The 19,941-nt window shown below is 43.0% G+C and overlaps 1 protein-coding gene across 3 annotated transcripts in view; it reads right to left on the minus strand.

The window, feature by feature from the left end:
• Positions 1 to 14,940: 14,940 nt before the first annotated feature.
• dpp7 (dipeptidyl-peptidase 7) overlaps positions 14,941 to 19,941 on the minus strand; it is a 29,411-nt gene continuing 24,410 nt past the window's right edge. For all 3 annotated transcript variants that reach the window (XM_086030031.1, XM_086030030.1, XM_086030032.1), the window contains 4 exons: positions 16,345 to 16,501; positions 15,462 to 15,526; positions 15,328 to 15,398; positions 14,941 to 15,212 (listed from right to left, as the gene is read on the minus strand). In XM_086030031.1, the coding sequence (XP_085886157.1) occupies positions 15,101 to 15,212; positions 15,328 to 15,398; positions 15,462 to 15,526; positions 16,345 to 16,501 (405 nt within the window). In that variant the 3' untranslated portion in view covers positions 14,941 to 15,100. The remainder of the gene's footprint in view (positions 15,213 to 15,327; positions 15,399 to 15,461; positions 15,527 to 16,344; positions 16,502 to 19,941) is intronic.

Raw genomic sequence — 19,941 nt, forward strand, 5'->3', positions numbered from 1 at the left:
CGTTTTTTTACTCTTATCTGTGAGCACATTCTGATCTCTTGAATGTGTGTGTCCAAAATACTTGCGTGAACATAGGACTGGCTTGATTTGTGACAGTCACAGATCAACACATTGTGATTGTTTTGCAATGTTAAAAACGTTTATTTTTTTGTTGTGGCCTCTTGATTTAAAATGACAATGTCAGTTTTTGTTAATTATAGCGGCGCCATGTGGACAGAAGCGGTAGTGTTTCGACAAAAATCAACCACATTTTACCATCCTGAGCCGTCCTTATAGCGAAAGGAGGAAGTGACTATACCATAAAGAAATTCAGGACATTTGTATTTTTTTGTGTGCCCGGGTTGATCCCATCTTCCTCAAAGTTGCTTTATGCTAGCAAAAATGATACAGGGCAGGGCATGAAGTCCCGTTCAACTACTGTACTTGTAAGTCAATGTTTCATCAAAAGAGTTGTGAAAGTGTTTTATTAAGGTCGATGTCATGCCCAGTGCTGCTTTAAACACACAATATGTATACAGTACAGTGCAGAAATGGCAACTGAGGTATAGATTTCAATACTGCAGCGTTTTTCATAGTGCAGTCTTTTGTCAAATGTAATATTTGGACGTTGCTTAAAAAAAGGAAAACCACTTGCTTTAACATTTTCAAGTAAAGCTATCAAGGCTAAAAAGAAGAGACTACTCATGTCATGGGAACATTGAGAATTACTCACCAGCTACTCAGTATTAGAGTATTTTTTTTCACTGAATGCTTATTTTACATTACTCTTAAGTTACGGTACTCTGACTTGATTACAATTGTTGGCTACTCCATCCACCTCTCATTATAGGACATACATTTGTACACAACAGGTACTGTAACTACTGTACATAGCATCAAATTCTGTCGTTGACATTGTTAGAGTAATGGGCATAAGTTATCCCATATTTACTCGTAAAAGTATTGTAAAGCATTTTTATTCAGCATTACAAACTTGTTGGCATAACGTAAGTCGATGTTTGTGAAGAATGTGGAATGTGAGAAGGACGATGCTGCAAAACAGAAACAATGCCCTTATCGAAGAGCAACCTGTGGTGTGACACTGAGTCTTGGGACAGAATATAACAATAACGAACTTTCATACACCCACACACACACACACACACACCCATGCACCCCCACACACACACACCGTTTTTGTGACGTTTGTTGCGATGCTACGTGTTGCCCCCACCCTTTATTAGAGTAGCAACTTCATGGGTGTGTGTGTGTCATCTTCCACACTGCTTATCCTGTTTAGCAGGAATGTCAAACGTATTTTTCCCTCGGAGGGCCGTTACGACTGTGAACGCATAGTAGTTGCGGAATATAAGGATGATCTCCTTATATTAACACATATACACAACAAATTGTTGGATAACTAGTTTTGAAATCAAGTCAGTAAATAGTTTGTTCAACTATTTTAAATGCTTGCAATATCTCATATGTAGTGTAAAAAGTGAAGTGACTTTGAAAGAAAGATGTTAAGTCAACGCAGAGGATTTGCCTTTGCGGGCCACTTAAAATGATGTCGCGGGCTGGATCTGGCCCCCGGGCCTTGAGTTTGAAACCTGTGCTGTACAGGGTCACGGGGAGGTGCCGGAGCTTACCCCAGCTGACTACGGGCGAAAGGCGGACTACACTCAGAACTGCTCGCCAGCTTGTCGCAGGGCACACACATACACACAGTCACCGAGTGGGAACCGATCCCACGCTGCTCGCACACAGCTCAGGCGAGTGTCCCTCTACACCATCAGCGACCCTGGAGCAACTTCTATGTATACAATTAGGGACCACCCAAGAAAATAAAAAGAGTGGGTAGGGTAGAGTGTGTAGGAGATTGTAACTGGCACATCTCTGTCCAGTTCTCCTGGCGAGTTAAAGAATCTGATTCCTTTGTCTTCCCTCCTGTCTGTTGTTGAAAGTATTTTAGGTTGCCATAAACCTGACAGACATGTACACCAAGGTATGAGGGCAAATTGATTTTGGCGATGAAAAAGGGGCGTTCCGTGAGCAATATTTTACAGGTTGCTCCAAAATCGATACTGTAAATGCCAGTCTCATTTTCCGGGGAAAAACAATATACATAGTGAGCTTTTTAGTGAAAAATCAACCACTTTGGACACAGTGGTCCTTTAAATAGGTGGAACGTAAAGTATTTGTTCATCTTAGTAAGCAGCAGCTGGAAGCAACCGGATCCACAATGCAGATTGAAACATTCTTTCATGACATAAAGTCCAAGAGTGAGTGAAGGGAGGGGGAATAAACACAGTACAGGGCTGGGCTTGGCTAGCCTCTTGGGAGGAACTGGTGAAGAGTAGAGGGGGCAAAAACAGAACTGAGGCCATAGAAACATACATAGGTTTGCAAAAATGTCATGGGTAGAAAAATCAAAAAGTGCAAGGTCGATGCAACAAAGGGTGGACCCCACAAAAAGGCATGGATGGGAAATGGGGAACACTACACTACCACATCCCAACAAGTGCAAGTGCTCACATTACTATGAAATTATTCAGAAACCTTAGGTAGGAAGTGTTATGTGGATGTACTGGGACAAATAGTGACAAACGTGACAAGGAATGCTACGAATTTGATCTTGTCTGCTACGAATTTGATTTTGTCTTAAAAACAAAGCACCACCACCCTAGCCTCTAGCAGCCACCTCTTCAAGACCACGAGTGTCGGGAGGAGGACACCAATGTGGGCGTTGACCTCCCCCTGTCCAGGGTGTCCGCCACAGGCTTCATGACATCACTCTCCTGTACTCTGTCAAGACTAGGGAAAGACTGATAATCGGCCTGGCCGATTTTTTGGCACCGATGTTTGGCTTTTTGACGAATATCGGCATCAGCCTTTTTTGAAACTCTGCTGGCCGATAATAAATCAATTTAAAACTGTGGAAATCAAAACAAAGATATGTAAAGGTTTAACATTTCTGTTCATTTTAAAATTTGTATTTACTGTTGAAAACAACATGGAGCTATTGTTTAAGTTTTCATTTATCCCTTAAGACATGCTGACAATGACCCGGGTGCTCCCTGAACTTTTTGTTAGAATTTTATAACAGAGATGTAAATTGTCAAAAATCTCTTGAAATGATCATTTAAAAAGAAAATCATCACTATGCAAACCTGACACATTGTTCACTAAACATGTTTAAAGTTATAACAAAGTTATGAGTATATTTTCTTTAGATTTTGATGCCAATATTTTCCTTTTTACTGAAAATGAATATCGGCTCCAAATATCGGTTATCGGCCTCCTTGACTACTAATAATCGGTATCGGCCCTTATAAAAGCATATTGGTCTATCTCTAGTCAAGACCTGAAAAGTTCAAAAGGAAACTAGATGCGTGACTGACTAATAATCCTAACGGGCCAACATTCACTGTTTCTACCGAAACCTTTTAGTTTGGTGACTTTTGCCTATTGCTAATAGTGAATTAATTAAATGAATATGAGTTGTCTTGGGGCGGCACGGTGGTCGACTGGTTAGCACGTCCGCCTCACAGTTCATAGGTCATGGGTTCGATCCCGGCTCCGGCCTCCCTGTGTGGAGTTTGCATGTTCTCCCCGTGCCTGTGTGGGTTTTCTCCGGTTTCCTCCCACATTCCAAAAACATGCATGGTAAGTTGATTGGACTCTCTAAATTGGATGGATGAGTTGTCTTGATCCATAATTTCTGCTCCTGCCTTGCCCCTGGTGATTAATGATGTTGCCTCCACCTTCTCAGGTAAAGCTATCACCTCCAGCAGCACATTCACACTCTCGCAGTAGGAATTCCACCTACAGAGATATCCATCTATCCATTATCGATACCGCTTCTCCTCACAAGGGTCGCGGGGAGTGCTGGAGCCTATCACAGCTGTCTTCGGGCAGTAGGCTGGGGACACCTGAACTGGTTGCCAGCCAATCGCAGGGCACACAGAGACAAACATCCGCACTCACAATCACACCTAGGGGCAATTTAGAGTGTCCAATCAACCTACCACGCATGTTTTTGGAATGTGGGAGGAAACCGGAGTACCCGGAGAAAACCCACGCAGGCACGGGGAGAACATGCAAACTCCACACAAGGAGGCCGGAGCCGGGATCGAACCAACGACCTCTGAACTGTGAGGCGGACGTGCTAACCAGTCAACCACCGTGCCGCCCTACAGAAATAACGTACATTAACAAAAAATAAAATAAAACAAAAAAAATGAGAGAATGTAATTCGTAGTTTGGATAATACCTTACCCAACTACAACAGGAGTCGTCAGTTTCATCTTGACGGCTGCCTTGATCTGATTGGCAGTAATAGGGGTCCGGTTCTGGAGGTTCCAGAGGTACTGGGCCTTGGCGGTTGCCTTGCGCCAGGGCGTGTTCCCCTTGCTCCAGCCCATGACTTCACTGACGTCGGTGGCCGCCATGAGGCTCATGGTATGCACGCTGAAACAAAATAAACATTGAAACATGAAGTTTTCATATTGGTTTGTATTGACGTTTGTCATTTTCATTGGACCACAAAACCACAGTGACGCTTCAAGACGTGTGTTTTTCCAAGGACTTTGGCCGGTGGCTTGTGTCCTGTCATTACAACGACACTTCTCATGCATGCGGGGACATTTCCTTCTTGTTGCATTTGCCATTGACTTTCTTGCGGTACAAAAGTGCCTAATTCATCCACCGATGAATGTTCACAAATGAAATAAAACACAGTAAATGATATTTTCCCATTGTGTATTTCATTTTATCTGACAGTGACTTTAGTTTGCATTGTTTTTGTTTGACCTAAAACATCGCTTTTTTTTTTTTTTTTAAACCCAGTTAAGTATTTCTTTAGTTCTCTTCTCACATATTATTTTATTAGCGTTTTGCAATATTTATTCAACCTTTATTTAAACTCTGAAGTTGACATTTCTTTTTTAAAACAGAGTAGAGTCTTTTCGATATTTACGGTTTTTATTCGCTCTTTTGTTTCTTCACACCTCGGCCGCAGAGTTCCCTCTTTGTTGTTGTGGCGAAGCGCGACGTACCGCAACAAAGTCCAGAGAGGGCATAGACGTTCCAAAATGGGCATAAGACTGCAATGAGGTCTGGCAAAACCCGGAATGACTTCGACTCAAGTTGGAGCACAGATGTCTTTGCCCTGGAAACCAAACCAAACCAGCGTGCGTGCTTGGAGGCCCTTCCTTCTGTTGGAGGGTGACTTTGAAAGCCGCGACTTTGAAATCTGCAAAAACGAGCGCCATCAATTCAAATGCTGCACACTTGCGCAGCCATTTGTTTCGAGAGGGCCATCTCGTCACCATCGAGGGGCAATTCCTTTTGCTGTCTACAGAAGAAAACCACATCAATCCACACACACAATATACGGCGTGTTACGCCACACTGTTTCAAAGGGCAATGGAAAGTTGGATGACAGAGTCCTTGCATCTGTTTGAGAGAAAAGAACATGTGGAAAAAAAACAACAATAATTCTCACTTCCTGAGGTCGATCTGCTCAATAGTCCGTCAACCAGCCAACTAGGCTGAGGTCAACTTTGTGGGTGCTGGTGAGCTCAAATGTGAGGTTGTCTGCAATTAAAGGCCGAGGAGGATAAAAAGAATCAATAAAATGAGGCGAGAAACCTTGTGAAGATGAAGATGAGACTTCTCAAAATGTATGTATGCATCATCATCAGTCCCATTGAAAAGCAGTCTGTTGGCTTTCCCTCGATGAGGCAAAAGCCACAAGATGATGTGAACCCGCAGGGGCGTGCAAACTTTTGTGCTCAAGGCCCGCTCGCCTCAGTTGGAGACGAGGGGGAAATGTGTCCAATTGATGCTTGGAAGTAAAGAAAAGAAAAAGGGTTCCTTCGCTTGAAGAGAAGTGCTTTTAATTCACAAGCATGTACAACTTCACTTTTGTTCACAAATCAAATCAACTCTGATTAAACGAGAGGCGCGAATGAAAATGTAAATTCATGTTTTTTTTCTTGATCATGAATTGAATTACACTTCATTCCTCAACTTTCTTTCTGTATTTTTAAAACATATTCGTATTTAGAATGATTGGAGAAACATGTATATAAATAGCGGCCCGAATGAATTAAATGTAGATGTTAATATTGAGCGGCTGTTGGAAGCTAGATGCCATGAGATATAACGTTAATGTTTGCTTGATGCCGTGGCTCTCTGCTTGTAGCAACAACAACAAAAATCTCCTATCTACAAAAGTTATTTTAAACAGTGACTCATTGGGACACCAGTGTAAAACTTCACTTTGCGACGAGGATTTCACTGTCCATGAAGGGTATCTTTCGTCTCCTTCTTCTTTGTTACATTGTTGATCTTCTGCCTCCAGCAACGATAAGCGACCCAAATCAGATTAAAATCTTCCTCTGTTTCAGTGGCGGTTCTTCTTCACCTAATGAACGTGGATTGCAACGCTTTGTGGTACATAGCGCCTACTACTGTACAGGAGGGACTTAGCAGTCGATGCCGCAATATGTCAATCATCTGGGGTGGCACCTGGGGGGTCCAATCAGATTTCAGGGGGGTCCAGTGCTACCCTGGCCTCCGCTGCTGGCTTTGCCAATGTTCTACGGCCTTGGTGAGACTGCCATCCGCAGCTGTGTTGTTGGGAACGAATGTGCAGCATTGCTCTCTCATGCTGGTCTATGCTGTTTTTTCCAGAAAGGAAATCTTTTTTTTTTCTTTCTTACATCATTCTATTCTGTTCACTCGACGAATGTCATAGTGAGCAAACATTCTGCATTTTGACTTGCAGTGCTTTATTTTGGCCCAAAGCACTAAGTGAATGCAAAGGAGCCAAAGCAACTGAGAATGATCTTGAGAATGGTTTAAGAATGTCATTTCAATTTCAAGAAATGAAGCCAAACCAATGGAGAAAAACTCAAGTTAAACCAGTGAACTTGCGCTTCCACTTAGTCGTTCCAGCAGTAGCATATAGGAAAGTACAGTTGTAAATACGGGGAGGTACATCTCACACTTTAATGTATTAATGTACATTATGGACAGCGTTAGACTCGATGAAACGCTATTGTGCTGCATTGACATTCAACTTTTTTAAATGGATGCAATGCAAGGCTCTTCTATGGGGTCATTATTGGAGCAAAACCATTTCCAAATGCGTATTTGAATCTACAAATGTGTAAAAAGAATCTGTATCCATAAATACAGTCACAAATGCATATTGAGAATCCACAAATGCGTAACTGAAGTCACAAATACGTATTGAGAATCAACAAATGCGTAACTGAAGTCACAAATGCGTATTGAGAATCTACAAATGCGTAACTGAAGTCACAGATGTGTGACAAAAATCTGCAAATGCATAAATTGATTTGTATGTGCAAACACATGGTTGTATGCGTACAGAGATGTGTATGTGGGAGATCTGTAAACACCGGGCCTCTCGATTGGCTGTATTCGTACATGTGACTTTTGCTACAGTCCTGCCGTTGGGCTAGGTTCACACCGCAGGCAAATGTGACCCCGATCGGATTTTTTTGCCCATATGCGACCTGTATCAGATTTTTTTATGACAGTCTGAACGGCTCAATTCCGTTTTTTTCAAATGCGACCTGGGTCGCTTTCATATGTGGTCCTAGATCGGATACGTATCCAAACTTTTCCAATACGTTCACGGTCTGAACGGCCAGGTCGCATATATCCGACATTGACGTCATCCGGAGCCCAAAATGTGCTCCGCACAGGCAGAGGGAAACTGCTGGCAGCAGGGGATCAAATCTACAAGTTGTTTTGAGTAACGCTATTGACTTTATATTTTACTTTAATTTAATCCACCTTGAAACGTGAAGCATAAAGTAGACATTTATGGCGACCGTAGTAATTCAGCCATGGCTCAGAGCGATTCATTTTTCATGCACGGTTATGACGTGACGTCATCGTTAGTGATGTCTCCATGAAATTAGGCTAGGTTCACACCGCAGGCAAATGCGACCCATAGATATTAAAGCGTCGCCTTGTGATTTTCCCCAAATACACACTCCTCAGCCTCCCCGGTAAATCTATTCAGGGGTGCTGTAGAGGAGGGTCCGTCGGAAGGTCGAATCTCGGATTCAGGAGGAGCAATGTGGTTTTCGTCCCGGCCTGAAACAGTGGATCAGCTTTACACCCTCAGCAGGGTCCTCGAGGGTGCATGGGAGTTCGCCCAACCAGTCTACATGTGTTTTGTGGACTTGGAGAAGGCGTTCGACTGCAGATTTAATTTGAGAATTATCCTTGAGAAATAAAACTATCATCTGCTAGAAATTTTTAATTAACGGTCAAAGATAGTTAAACCATATTGTAATTTTGTGAAATACTTAAGGATAAGAGTTCGGCAACAATAATGAATAGAAAACATGAAATAGGACAGTCTAGCTAATGTCCCTGACCAAGATGGCTGCCGCACTGGGGAGACCTTTGGGTGAGTATCGCCAGTCTAGCTAATGTCCCTGACCAAGATAGCCGCCGCAGCGCGGGGACCTCGAGGCGACTATCCCCAGTCTAGCTAATGTCCCTGACCAAGATGGCCGCCGCACCGGAGAGACCTCGGGTGAGTATCACCAGTCGAGCTAATGTCCCTGTCCAAGATGGCCGCCGCACCGGAGAGACCTCGGGTGAGTGTCACCAGTCGAGCTAATGTCCCTTCCCAAGATGGCCGCCGCACTGGGAAGACCTCGGGGTGAGTTTCCCCAGTCTAGCTAATGTCCCTGACCAAGATGGCCGCCACATTGGGGGGACCTCGGGTCGAGTATCCCCAGTCTACCTAATGTCCCTGACCAAGTAGGCCGCCACACTGGGTAGACCTCGGTTTGAGTTTCACCAGTCTAGCTAATGTCCCTGTCCAAGATGGCTGCCGCACTGGGGAGACCTTTGGGTGAGTATCGCCAGTCTAGCTAATGTCCCTTCCCAAGATGGCCGCCGCACTTTGGAGACCTCGGGGTGAGTATCCCCAGTCTAGTTAATGTCCCTGTCCAAGATGGCCGCCGCTCTGGGGAGACCTCGGGGTTAGCATCCCCAATCTAGCTAATGTCCCTGTCCAAGATGGCCGTCGCACTGGGGAGACCTAGTTGTGAGTTTCCCCAGTCTAGCTAATGTCCCTGACCAAGATCGCCGCCGCACTCGGGAGACCTTTGGGTGAGTAACCCCAGTCTAGCTAATGTCCCTTGCCAAGATGGCCGCCACACTGGGGAGACCTCGGTGTGAGTATCCCCAGTCTGCCTAATGTCCCTTCCCAAGATGGCCGCCATACTGGGGAGACCTCGGGGTGAGTATCCCCAGTCTAGCTAATGCCCCTGACCAAGATAGCCGCCGCAGCGCGGGGACCTCGAGGCGACTATCCCCAGTCTAGCTAATGTCCCTGACCAAGATGGCCGCCGCACCGGAGAGACCTCGGGTGAGTATCACCAGTCGAGCTAATGTCCCTGTCCAAGATGGCCGCCGCACCGGAGAGACCTCGGGTGAGTATCACCAGTCGAGCTAATGTCCCTTCCCAAGATGGCCGCCGCACTGGGAAGACCTCGGGGTGAGTATCCCCAGTCTAGCTAATGTCCCTGACCAAGATAGCCGCCGCAGCGCGGGGACCTCGAGGCGACTATCCCCAGTCTAGCTAATGTCCCTGACCAAGATGGCCGCCGCACCGGAGAGACCTCGGGTGAGTATCACCAGTCGAGCTAATGTCCCTGTCCAAGATGGCCGCCGCACCGGAGAGACCTCGGGTGAGTATCACCAGTCGAGCTAATGTCCCTTCCCAAGATGGCCGCCGCACTGGGAAGACCTCGGGGTGAGTTTCCCCAGTCTAGCTAATGTCCCTGACCAAGATGGCCGCCACACTGGGGGGACCTCGGGTTGAGTATCCCCAGTCTAGCTAATGTCCCTGACCAAGTAGGCCGCCACACTGGGTAGACCTCGGTTTGAGTTTCACCAGTCTAGCTAATGTCCCTGTCCAAGATGGCTGCTGCACTGGGGAGACCTTTGGGTGAGTATCGCCAGTCTAGCTAATGTCCCTTCCCAAGATGGCCGCCGCACTTTGGAGACCTCGGGGTGAGTATCCCCAGTCTAGTTAATGTCCCTGTCCAAGATGGCCGCTGCTCTGGGGAGACCTCGGGGTTAGCATCCCCAATCTAGCTAATGTCCCTGTACAAGATGGCCGTCGCACTGGGGAGACCTAGTTGTGAGTTTCCCCAGTCTAGCTAATGTCCCTGACCAAGATCGCCGCCGCACTCGGGAGACCTTTGGGTGAGTAACCCCAGTCTAGCTAATGTCCCTTGCCAAGATGGCCGCCGCACTGGGGAGACCTCGGTGTGAGTATCCCCAGTCTGCCTAATGTCCCTTCCCAAGATGGCCGCCATACTGGGGAGACCTCGGGGTGAGTATCCCCAGTCTAGCTAATGTCCCTGCCCAAGATGGCCGCCGCACTGGGGAGACCTCTGGGTGAGTATCCCCAGTCTAGCTAATGTCCCTGCCGAAGATGGCCGCCACACCCTCGGGATGAGTACCCCCAGTCTAGTGTTGAAAAGCTGAATGTGAGTTGAATGAGTTAAATGACTTGAATTTTTGGAAATTGGAATGGTGTAAATGTGAAATGTTGAATGTGCCATTAAAAATGAATGGGATTTTTTTGGGGTGAAAGACGGGAAATATTGGGGGAACCGTAAATGTTAGGGGCGAAAAAAATAGAAGTTGTGATGGCATGAATTTTTTGAATATTTTGAACGGGGTGAATCGGATGAAGTATGTGGAAGTAGTTGATGTTTGAATGTGCCATTGGAAATGAATGGAGTTTTTTGGCGTGAAAAAGCTTCAATTGTGGGGGAACTGTAAATGTTAGGGGTGAAAACAAAAAGTTGAAAACCTTAATGAGTTGAATGACTTGAATTTGTGGAAATTGCGAAGGTGTCATTGTGAAAACTTGAATGTTCCAATGGAAATGAAAGATGAATAGATGCATTTTTGTGGGTTTTTTTTTAAGTGTGAATGAGTTGAATGTGTGGGAAGTAGGAATTTTGGGGGCGTTGAAAAGCTGAATGTGAGCTGAATGAGTTGAATGACTTGAATTTGTGGAAATTGGGAAGGTGTAAATGTGATTAAGTTAAACGTTCCAATGAAAATAAATGGTGAATAGTTGAATTTTTGTGGGGGTTTTTTAAGTGTGAATGAGTTGAATGTGTGGGAAGTAAGAATTTGGGGGATGTTGAAAAGCCGAATATGAGTTGAATGACTTGAATTTGTGGAAATTGGGAAGGTGTAAATGTGAAAAGTAGAACGTTCCAATGGAAATGAATGGTGTGAATTGTTGAATTTTTGTGTATTTTTTAAGAGTGAATGAGTTGAATGTATGGGAAGTAGGAATTTGGGGGATGTTGAAAAGCTGAATATGAGTTGAATGACTTGAATTTGTGGACATTGGAAAGGTGGAAATGTGAAAAGTCAAATGTTCCAATGGAAATGAATGGTGAATAGTTGAATTTTTGTGTGTTTTTTTAAGGGTGAATGAGTTGAATGTGTGGGAAGTAGGAATTTGGGGGATGTTGAAAAGCTGAATATGAGTTGAATGACTTGAATTTGTGGAAATTGGGAATGTGTAAAGGTGAAAAGTCTAATGTTCCCATACCGTTTCTATGCGTCTGGATATCTGTCGGGTTACAGACATTGTAGGTGTTTTTTTTTCTCGAGCCACAGGTTGTTATGGGTTGGTTTGGAGATCTGCTGTCTAATACCTATCTAAAGGGGTTGTGGATGACACGCCTCCTCGCCATAGGCGTGGTTTTCTCGTTAGAGAGCGAGAGAGAGAGAGAGAGAGAGACGGGGCGTGGTTAATTGAAGGACATTGATGTATTGTGTATGAATTCGTATGCGGCTCGAGGTGGAAAAGTTCAGAAATAAGCCAATATGACAGAACTTTAGCCCCTTTCACTGAAACAATACATTGTGTAGATTTGCTTCCTGCTCTGATAAATTAGATGAACTCATAACGACCTTTAAAATGTCAGGATTCTCAACAAACATTTGTTCTGGTAAAAGTATGCATTTGTTTGCTTAAAATTGTGATAGTCATAAAAAGCATGTAAAAACCTGAGAGTCACAGTTCTACACTATCAAACGTATCTCTAAAAATACTTGCTTTAATACATCAATGCAAGTTAAACATAAAATCATTGAGATCAGCTTTCAAGTTTTATGAATGGCAGAAAAATATTAAAAATATAGAGATATATAGATGGCATAACTTAATGTTCTATTTGGCATTTTCATGAATATGCACAAAGACATAGTTACATCTGAAACAGGTATAATGATTTCACAGATTGTTATTCAGGAATGCATGTACGGCTAAAATCCTAAAACAAAATAGATAATAACATAAACTAGTGTTATTCATGAATGCATGGATAGCTAAAATCCTAAAACAATAGCTAATGACAACATGTACAAGTGTTATTCATGCGCGTTCAGTTAAATGTAAAACAAGATCACATTTAGATGACATAAGCTCGTGTTAGTCATGAAACTAGGAGAAGTATTTTAAAGTATGTACTTACTGTCCATTTTTTTCAATGGTCTGTTTGTCTTTGAGTTTCTTTGAGATGGTGCTCCACTGAGATTCTTCTTCTTCTCGTGCCACTCCGATCATGTCGTTCATACCTCTCTGCATTTGACTCCTAAGTTACGATTTGAAAGGTCATGGGTTATTTGGAACATTGGGTTTTTTCACCCATCCTGACGAGATAAAATCTGTATAGGCCTACACCCTCCACATTTTTCCAAGGCTATCTTCCTAATTAACACCGTGAAAGCGAAAGTATAACCACTGATGAACAAAGCACCTCATTGTAAGACTTATCATACGCACACACATTTCTGGGGAGCCCATAGACACCTGAGTGAGGTCGATCTGTCTGTATTTTATGAAGGCATGCTCGCTCCGAGCACAGGTGGGGGGCGGGGGGGGGCGGAGGTGCAACAGTTTTCTGCTGACACCAGAAAATGAGAAGAGGCCTGCGCTGAGACTTTTTTAAACCTGTGTTGCCTTAATTGTAAACTGACCTGATGATTGTATGAAAGATGCCCTGACAAGCTGTATTAGAACAATAAGTCTTGCTCTTCTCAGTCTATGTTCTACCTATGTTCTTCTCAGTGTCGAGGCGCGCGTCATTTCGGCAAAACCCGGAAATGATGACGTGTGAAGCCTCGCCGGCTGACTGAATCGCGTGCACGGAGTGGTCCGACGTTTGGCGCGCGTTGCAAACACAGTACAGACTACGGTATAAATTGGTTGCAAAACGCAATGGCGATCGCCTGTTATCTCACATTTTGTGGATTTCGGGCTACTGTACTTGTTACACCTGTGCGCAACAGTGCAATTAGTGCAATCTTTTTTCGAGCCTTGTCCGTTGCTTGCGATGGAACCTGCGCGAAAAAGGCGATCCTCCCCTGTATGGGAACATTTTGATTTGATTGCTTCCAATAAGGTAAGGGAGAAAAAAATCAGTATTATAAATGTGACAATGCAGCTTTTCGTTTGTTCTTGTGTCTTGTTTGTAAAGTGTTTAGTTACAGCTGTAGCTGTTATGAAATGCACTATATAAATAAAATTGTATTGTGTGTGTGTATATATATGCGATATATATATATATCCATCCATCCATTATCTGTACCGCTTCTCCTCACAAGGGTCGCGGGGCGTGCTGGAGCCTATCCCAGCTGTCTTTGGGCAGTAGGCGGGGGACACCCTGAATTGGTTGCCAGCCAATCGCAGGGCACACAGAGACAAACATCCGCACTCACAATCACACCTAGGGGCAATTTAGAGTATCCAATCAACTTACCATGCATGTTTTTGGAATGTGGGAGGAAACCGGAGTGCCCGGAGAAAACCCACGCAGGCACGGGGAGAACATGCAAACTCCACACAGGGAGGCCGGAGCCGGGATCGAACCCACGACCTCTGAACTGTGAGGCAGACGTGCTAACCAGTCGACCACCGTGCCGCCATATATATATATATATATATATATTTGTATATTTGTGCAATACATCAGATTCATTTGGAAAACAATCTTTGTTGGGCCAAGGTACCTATTTTTCATTACAAAAATCTCACGGGTAACCAGTAAACCAAAATATTAAAAAATATGAATATGTAGTGCAATAATGAAATTGTCTGCTCTCAATTTAGTCACACGTGAACATAAATGCACTTGAAAAGGATGTACTTCAATTATTTTTGCTCTAACATCTTCACTAAACAGTGGCATTGAAAAAAAACAACAACAATACTATCGCTTACTGCGATAGTTTCTGGGAAAATGTATCGTCCAGAAAAAACTGTTACCGTGACAGGCCTACAAGTAAGGAAAAAAAAATCTAACTCGGAGATTCCATGAGAAAGAGAAAAAAAAACTGTTCAATAAATCAGTAAAATGTAACTTTAGTTGTTTTTTTGTTGTTGTTGTTTGTTTTTTTTCTTGTGTTTTTTTTTTTTACGTAGCTGACCTCCAAAATGGGAGTTCCACAGGAGTGGAAGTCATTCTGAATGGGTGCAGGATGGAATGGGAGTCGTTTTCACCGGAACTCACAAGACGTTTTCACAGGACTTTTTATTTTTTTTATTGTGGTCTGGAATGGGACGGGAGTGAAAATCGACTCCAGTCTCACCGTCTACTCTGCGTGCCGCCCTCGTCATTTCTGTCCAATGGGAGCACTGATCGTCAGATGCGTCGATGTGTTTACAGAATATATTTCACTTTGCAAAAATTACAGTATGAATATGAACCGCACCACATGAAAAAAGTAAGCCTGCTTTTGGTCCGGACCAAACAAGCAGACCAAAGGACTTTTCTGGTGCGAATACACACTATGTTAATAGGGGAAGAATTGTATGTAATACAGCAATTTAATAATTAATTCAAATCAAAAGCGTCAATGTTTAAACATTTATATTTTAGGCTTTATTTTGAAATTGACCCGTGCAACCCTTTGAGCTGAACTTTTTCAGAGCATATCCATAGTGCAGTGCATAAAAAGATGTTGAAAATCAAAGTTAATCAAAGGTATGTCCAAAACAGCCAAACACTATCACGAACTATCAAGGCGACTGTTGTAGTCTGGTCCTCTCCAACTCCACCCACTGTGTGATAAGGTCTGCCTCGGTTTTCCTGGCTTCAATTACTGATGCTGGATCAGCAATATTGGACCCTCTGTATGATTAATGAAAAATGTGACATTAAGCATGACATTTTTGTGTGCGTGTGTTTGTGTGTGTGTGTGTGTGTGTGAATGTGTGTATGACTTTACGGCAGCAGCTTGCTATACCTTAAATCCAGATGATGGGCTCCCCCAGCAATGTTGATAGCTATCAATGATGAACTCAAAGACTTCCGCACCTTAAAACAAACAAAGCTCTAGTTTAACAACACACTTAAGTCTCTCATATTTTCATCACTCACCCCTCCATTTGCCCATGGGTCCAGATCACCATTGGAGAAAATTATGTTGCTTGCTCTGGAAAGCGCTGAACAAAGGCAAACACAAGATCACAAATACATCCATGTCTTGTGTGTGAAAACTAGAGTTCAATTTCTGTCATCTATATAGACAAACACTCTATACTGTACATCAGGGGCGTCAAACTCATTTTTGTCGCGAGCCACATCAAAGTTCTGATTTCACTCGGAGGGCCGTTATGACTGTGAACCGTGTACTGTATATGCATAATCGCCTTATACACAACAAATTGATGGATAGCTAGTTTTGAAATCAGAAGCCAGCTAATAGTTTGTTCAGCTATTTTTCAATGTATTTTAAAGTAAGGATTGGGAACAAATGCTTGAAAATACATATAATGTGTATATGTTAACAATGAAGAGAAATTCAGATAAACGTCAAGTCAACACACATGATTTGCCTTCGCGGGCCACATAAAATGATGTCGCGGGTTGAGTGTGGAATTTTTGCCTTTTTTCCTTAGAAAAAGGCTTTAACATAAAATATGGAGCAAGTGAACGCTCGGAATAGATGCATTGTATAACTAATCACTAAACAAACAAAGTCATTTCTTTTGCATGAATTTATTCTTTCACTTAAAAAATGTCAACCCCTTACTCAAGTGCTCCTTCGACAGTAGTTAGTTAGGATGCAGACTAGTATCTCTAAAACCACTAGTTAGCAATTTAGTTTTGTCTGCGGGTACCCCCAGTTCCAAAGCCAGGGTCCTACTGCCTTCTTATTTTGTTTCATAAATGATACAAAATTTTTAACCTCATTATTTACTTGTAGGCCACACGTTTGAATGTTGAATAATAAATAACAGTATATTTTTTCAGTACTCACCATCACCCCAGAACTGGATTTTGAGCCAGTCCGGTCGCGGGATCACACCCCAGCGTTTGGAGCAGTACCGCAGGCGTTCTTCCTCAGTGAAGGTCATTGCTGGAAACATGTCTGTCATGTTGTTGCTCTCATAGCAGAGATTTATTTCCGTGCATGCCTGCAGCACAGATAAATGTAGAAAACTGTCATCTAAAGTGTATGGCACATGAAAAAAAGTTACCCTAAAAACTTTTTTTAAGAAGGAGCGCAAGTACAAATAATAAGATTCCAATTATGAAAAGGCCTTCAAAAAGATGCAGAAAACTCGCTATTTTCGTAAGGCTAGGTTTAGACGTCATTGGCCCAACGGGGTCGCCTTCAGACTCTGAAGAAGACGATAACAAGCTCTCGGTCGCTTCGTCCTTATTGTTTGATTAAAGGAGTCTCACACCACAAAAAGCCAAGGACATAGTAGTGTTAAATGCAGAAAACATGCATCATAATTTGATTTTGTAGACATGATTAGCACAGTGCAATTGCGTTATAATGCCAGCTAGCTTAAATTGAAAGATGGTGACACGAGTGAGGAGTTTGGTTAACCGTCTTCTCACATATTTTATTGATTGAGAGTGTCCTTTTGTGGTAGAAATGTTAAATATTCACAAGTACAGTATACTATGCTTGTACGCAGGAGTACTTTTTCTTTTTTTATAAAGTAGTGTGTTGTATATACTTGGTTGTATGCATTGTAATAGAAATGGTATGAAATGTCACTGTGTTTTATATGCATCAGATTATAGATCTGCAATATTTGATTCTGGGCCGGTGTCTTTCCCAGTATACTTGTGATCCTTTAACTCTTGTCTAACCGACTATTTTCATTTTATTTTGTAGCGTCACCATTCTCTGATCAAATAAGCCCAGCTCCAGAAATATCATCAACATACCTGTGCAGCATACCCCATGACATTTTCTTTCTCTTGAAATTATTGTAATAAAGCTAAATATTCAAAAGTAAGTATTATTGTGTTACGTGGATTATAAAAGATGTACCAAAAGCGCCATTGTCAAGTGACGTGATGGATCATTTATCAAAATATACTGAATAGACTACATTCCTAGGCGCAACATTGGCAATTCGACACTAGAGGTCGCCAGTGCTTTAACACGGGATGTTTTCTCAGAAATTCAGCACCTACAAAATAATTAATAGCTCAGCCCTTGTAGCAGACCAAAAGAAGAATTTGAGAGCTTAAACATGTGGCTTTCACACAGACCCGAGTTTATTCATCTTTACTGTTTCAATCAAAGAGGTAAAAATAAAGTGTCAGGGTAAGACAAGTACTATTTTTAATGTAAAAAATAGAGTGGTGGTAATGACCGTCCTCTATTCTGTTACAAAGACGTCGATATTGTCATTGTCTACAAACATATATCTTAACTATATATCACGTTCGACTGGTTCAAAGTCCACAATCGCGTCGTCTATATCACTGCCGTTACTCATTTAAGAGCTCCCGCAACCAACGTGTCTGCCATTATCACTCGAAAGAATTCCGCAACATCCTCTGCGGGCTTACGACATTGTCACGTGTACATTCTGATGCATTTTATTGGTTAAGAGTCCAATAATAAATGGAAAATTACGTATATGCTCTCCCGGCTTTAAGGGTAGAAACCAAGCCACAACAGCGCTCCCGGCTCTAGTGGTAGAAACGCAGTTATGCGCTCCCGGCCTTAATGGGTTAAACACTGTTTAAACATTGGTTGATGTTACTAAAAGCAAGCCCTGTGATGATGTGAGGACATATAATATCATTTTATATTGATGTATTATGTACTAGTTAGTCTGCATGCACTTTTTGTCACTGATATGTTGTGATAATTTGCTAAGTTTTGATGTGTTGTTGTTCATCTACAACACTGTAATTGAGATTGCTTTGTATGCTTATGTAATAAGAGTTGTAACTATGTTAGGCCTATTACTACATGTGCGGAAAAATGCAGTAATGTGATTGAGAAACATAAGTTATATTTTATTATTACTTCTTGTGATATTGGAACTGTTGAAGCCTTTTGATAAAAAAAGAAGTATTAGTCTGAAGGGTGGAATTTCATTAAAGCAATGCTTCATTGTGTCATAGTTTTGCTCTGTTGTACTTTTGTCTCTCTCTCTCATTGCTGCCCATCTGGAGTTGGGGGCGGGGTTCATTCCTTTCAGCTGCGCACCTGTGGCTGATTGTAATCAGCAATGTTTAAAAGGACTCTTTCCTCTATCACGTCTTGTCGGATGATTGACCTTGCTTGCCTCACAGCCCAAGCTAATTTTTCTCGACATTTTGTTATTAGTGGTGTAACGGTACACGTGGGTGTGTTAATACGTTTCGGTATGGCATGTTCGGTTCGGTCCACTTGCTTTCGGTTCGGTGCACTTATTAGCGCGGGTTTACGCACGGGTGCTATTGACTGCTGCACGCGAGAGAGGAGGGCTGCGTCACAGAGGAGGAGCCAGTACACCAGAAGCCGTGATAAATCATAAATGCATGGATAAATGGCATTATAATGGCATACGCAAAGAAACGGCCTTCAAAATAAAAGCATACCAGCAAACGTCTATACAGAGCAGGTTTGCTACGGCGTATTTCCGCAAGTAGGGAAGATGCCAGAAGAAGTGCATGAACTCCACCTTGATCTGCCAGCGTCATACTTGAATGCTGCGCGCAGCTTAATATACTCGTGGACACAAGTTGTTTTGAAACAGTTCCAAGTCGGGGGGCGTCGCTTCAAAAAGACAGTGACAACAATGGATATCGTGCCTGCTACAACAATAAAGAGACCGAGATGACTAGACTATGCATTTAACTTTATTGCCAAACTACTTTCCTTTTGCAGCAGCAACGAGCTGCGTGCTGCATCCACTCGCCTCCTCTCCGTCTGGGAAACTGTATGTCATCGCAACATGTGATATAATGGACCGATCAGAGCAGCAACAATTCCTGATGGGTGCATGGCATGTGTTACAGAAACTGTCGCCAACAGCACAATGCGTCGTTCACGTGAATCAACGCGGCAGTTGTCGCTCGCACCGACGAGGGAGTAGAAAGAAGCCTAAAAAGAAGCCTTTGTTCTGAGTAGGCTGAGATGAAATTTGGCCGCCTCGCGACCACGTCAAACGCATGAGGGCCGATTAGTGGGCCGGACTAAAATCCACTTCCAGCCACGCTTAGTCCAGCCATTTTCAAAAATTTGGCAGCCCCCACCCCCCGCCCCAAAAATGGGCATCCGGCCGGAGGGTCCTACTGGTCCGGCCCAGGGACGCACTGCCCAGCTCTGCTAAATCCATTGAATACTTAATGTGAGTTGATTCGAGAAACCGTTCATTGCGACATGGATATTTTGTTTAATAAGACATATTAATATTTGTAGAAATCGTGTCCCATACACTTTAAGATCTCATTTATTTATTTTTTTTCAAAGTAATATGAATGAATGATTTCACTCAAACTAGCCAGTTTATTGCTAGTGCCAGTCCCAAGATGGGGAGGATTTGTGCCAGGGAGTACATCCAGCACAAAACCAGATATGCAAATCACAAACTTGACTTCAAAATCATATTGA

This window comes from Filicampus tigris, chromosome 5, assembly GCF_054856515.1.
Source record: "Filicampus tigris isolate MCC_2025a chromosome 5, RoL_Ftig_1.0, whole genome shotgun sequence".
Taxonomy (NCBI): Eukaryota; Metazoa; Chordata; class Actinopteri; order Syngnathiformes; family Syngnathidae; genus Filicampus; species Filicampus tigris.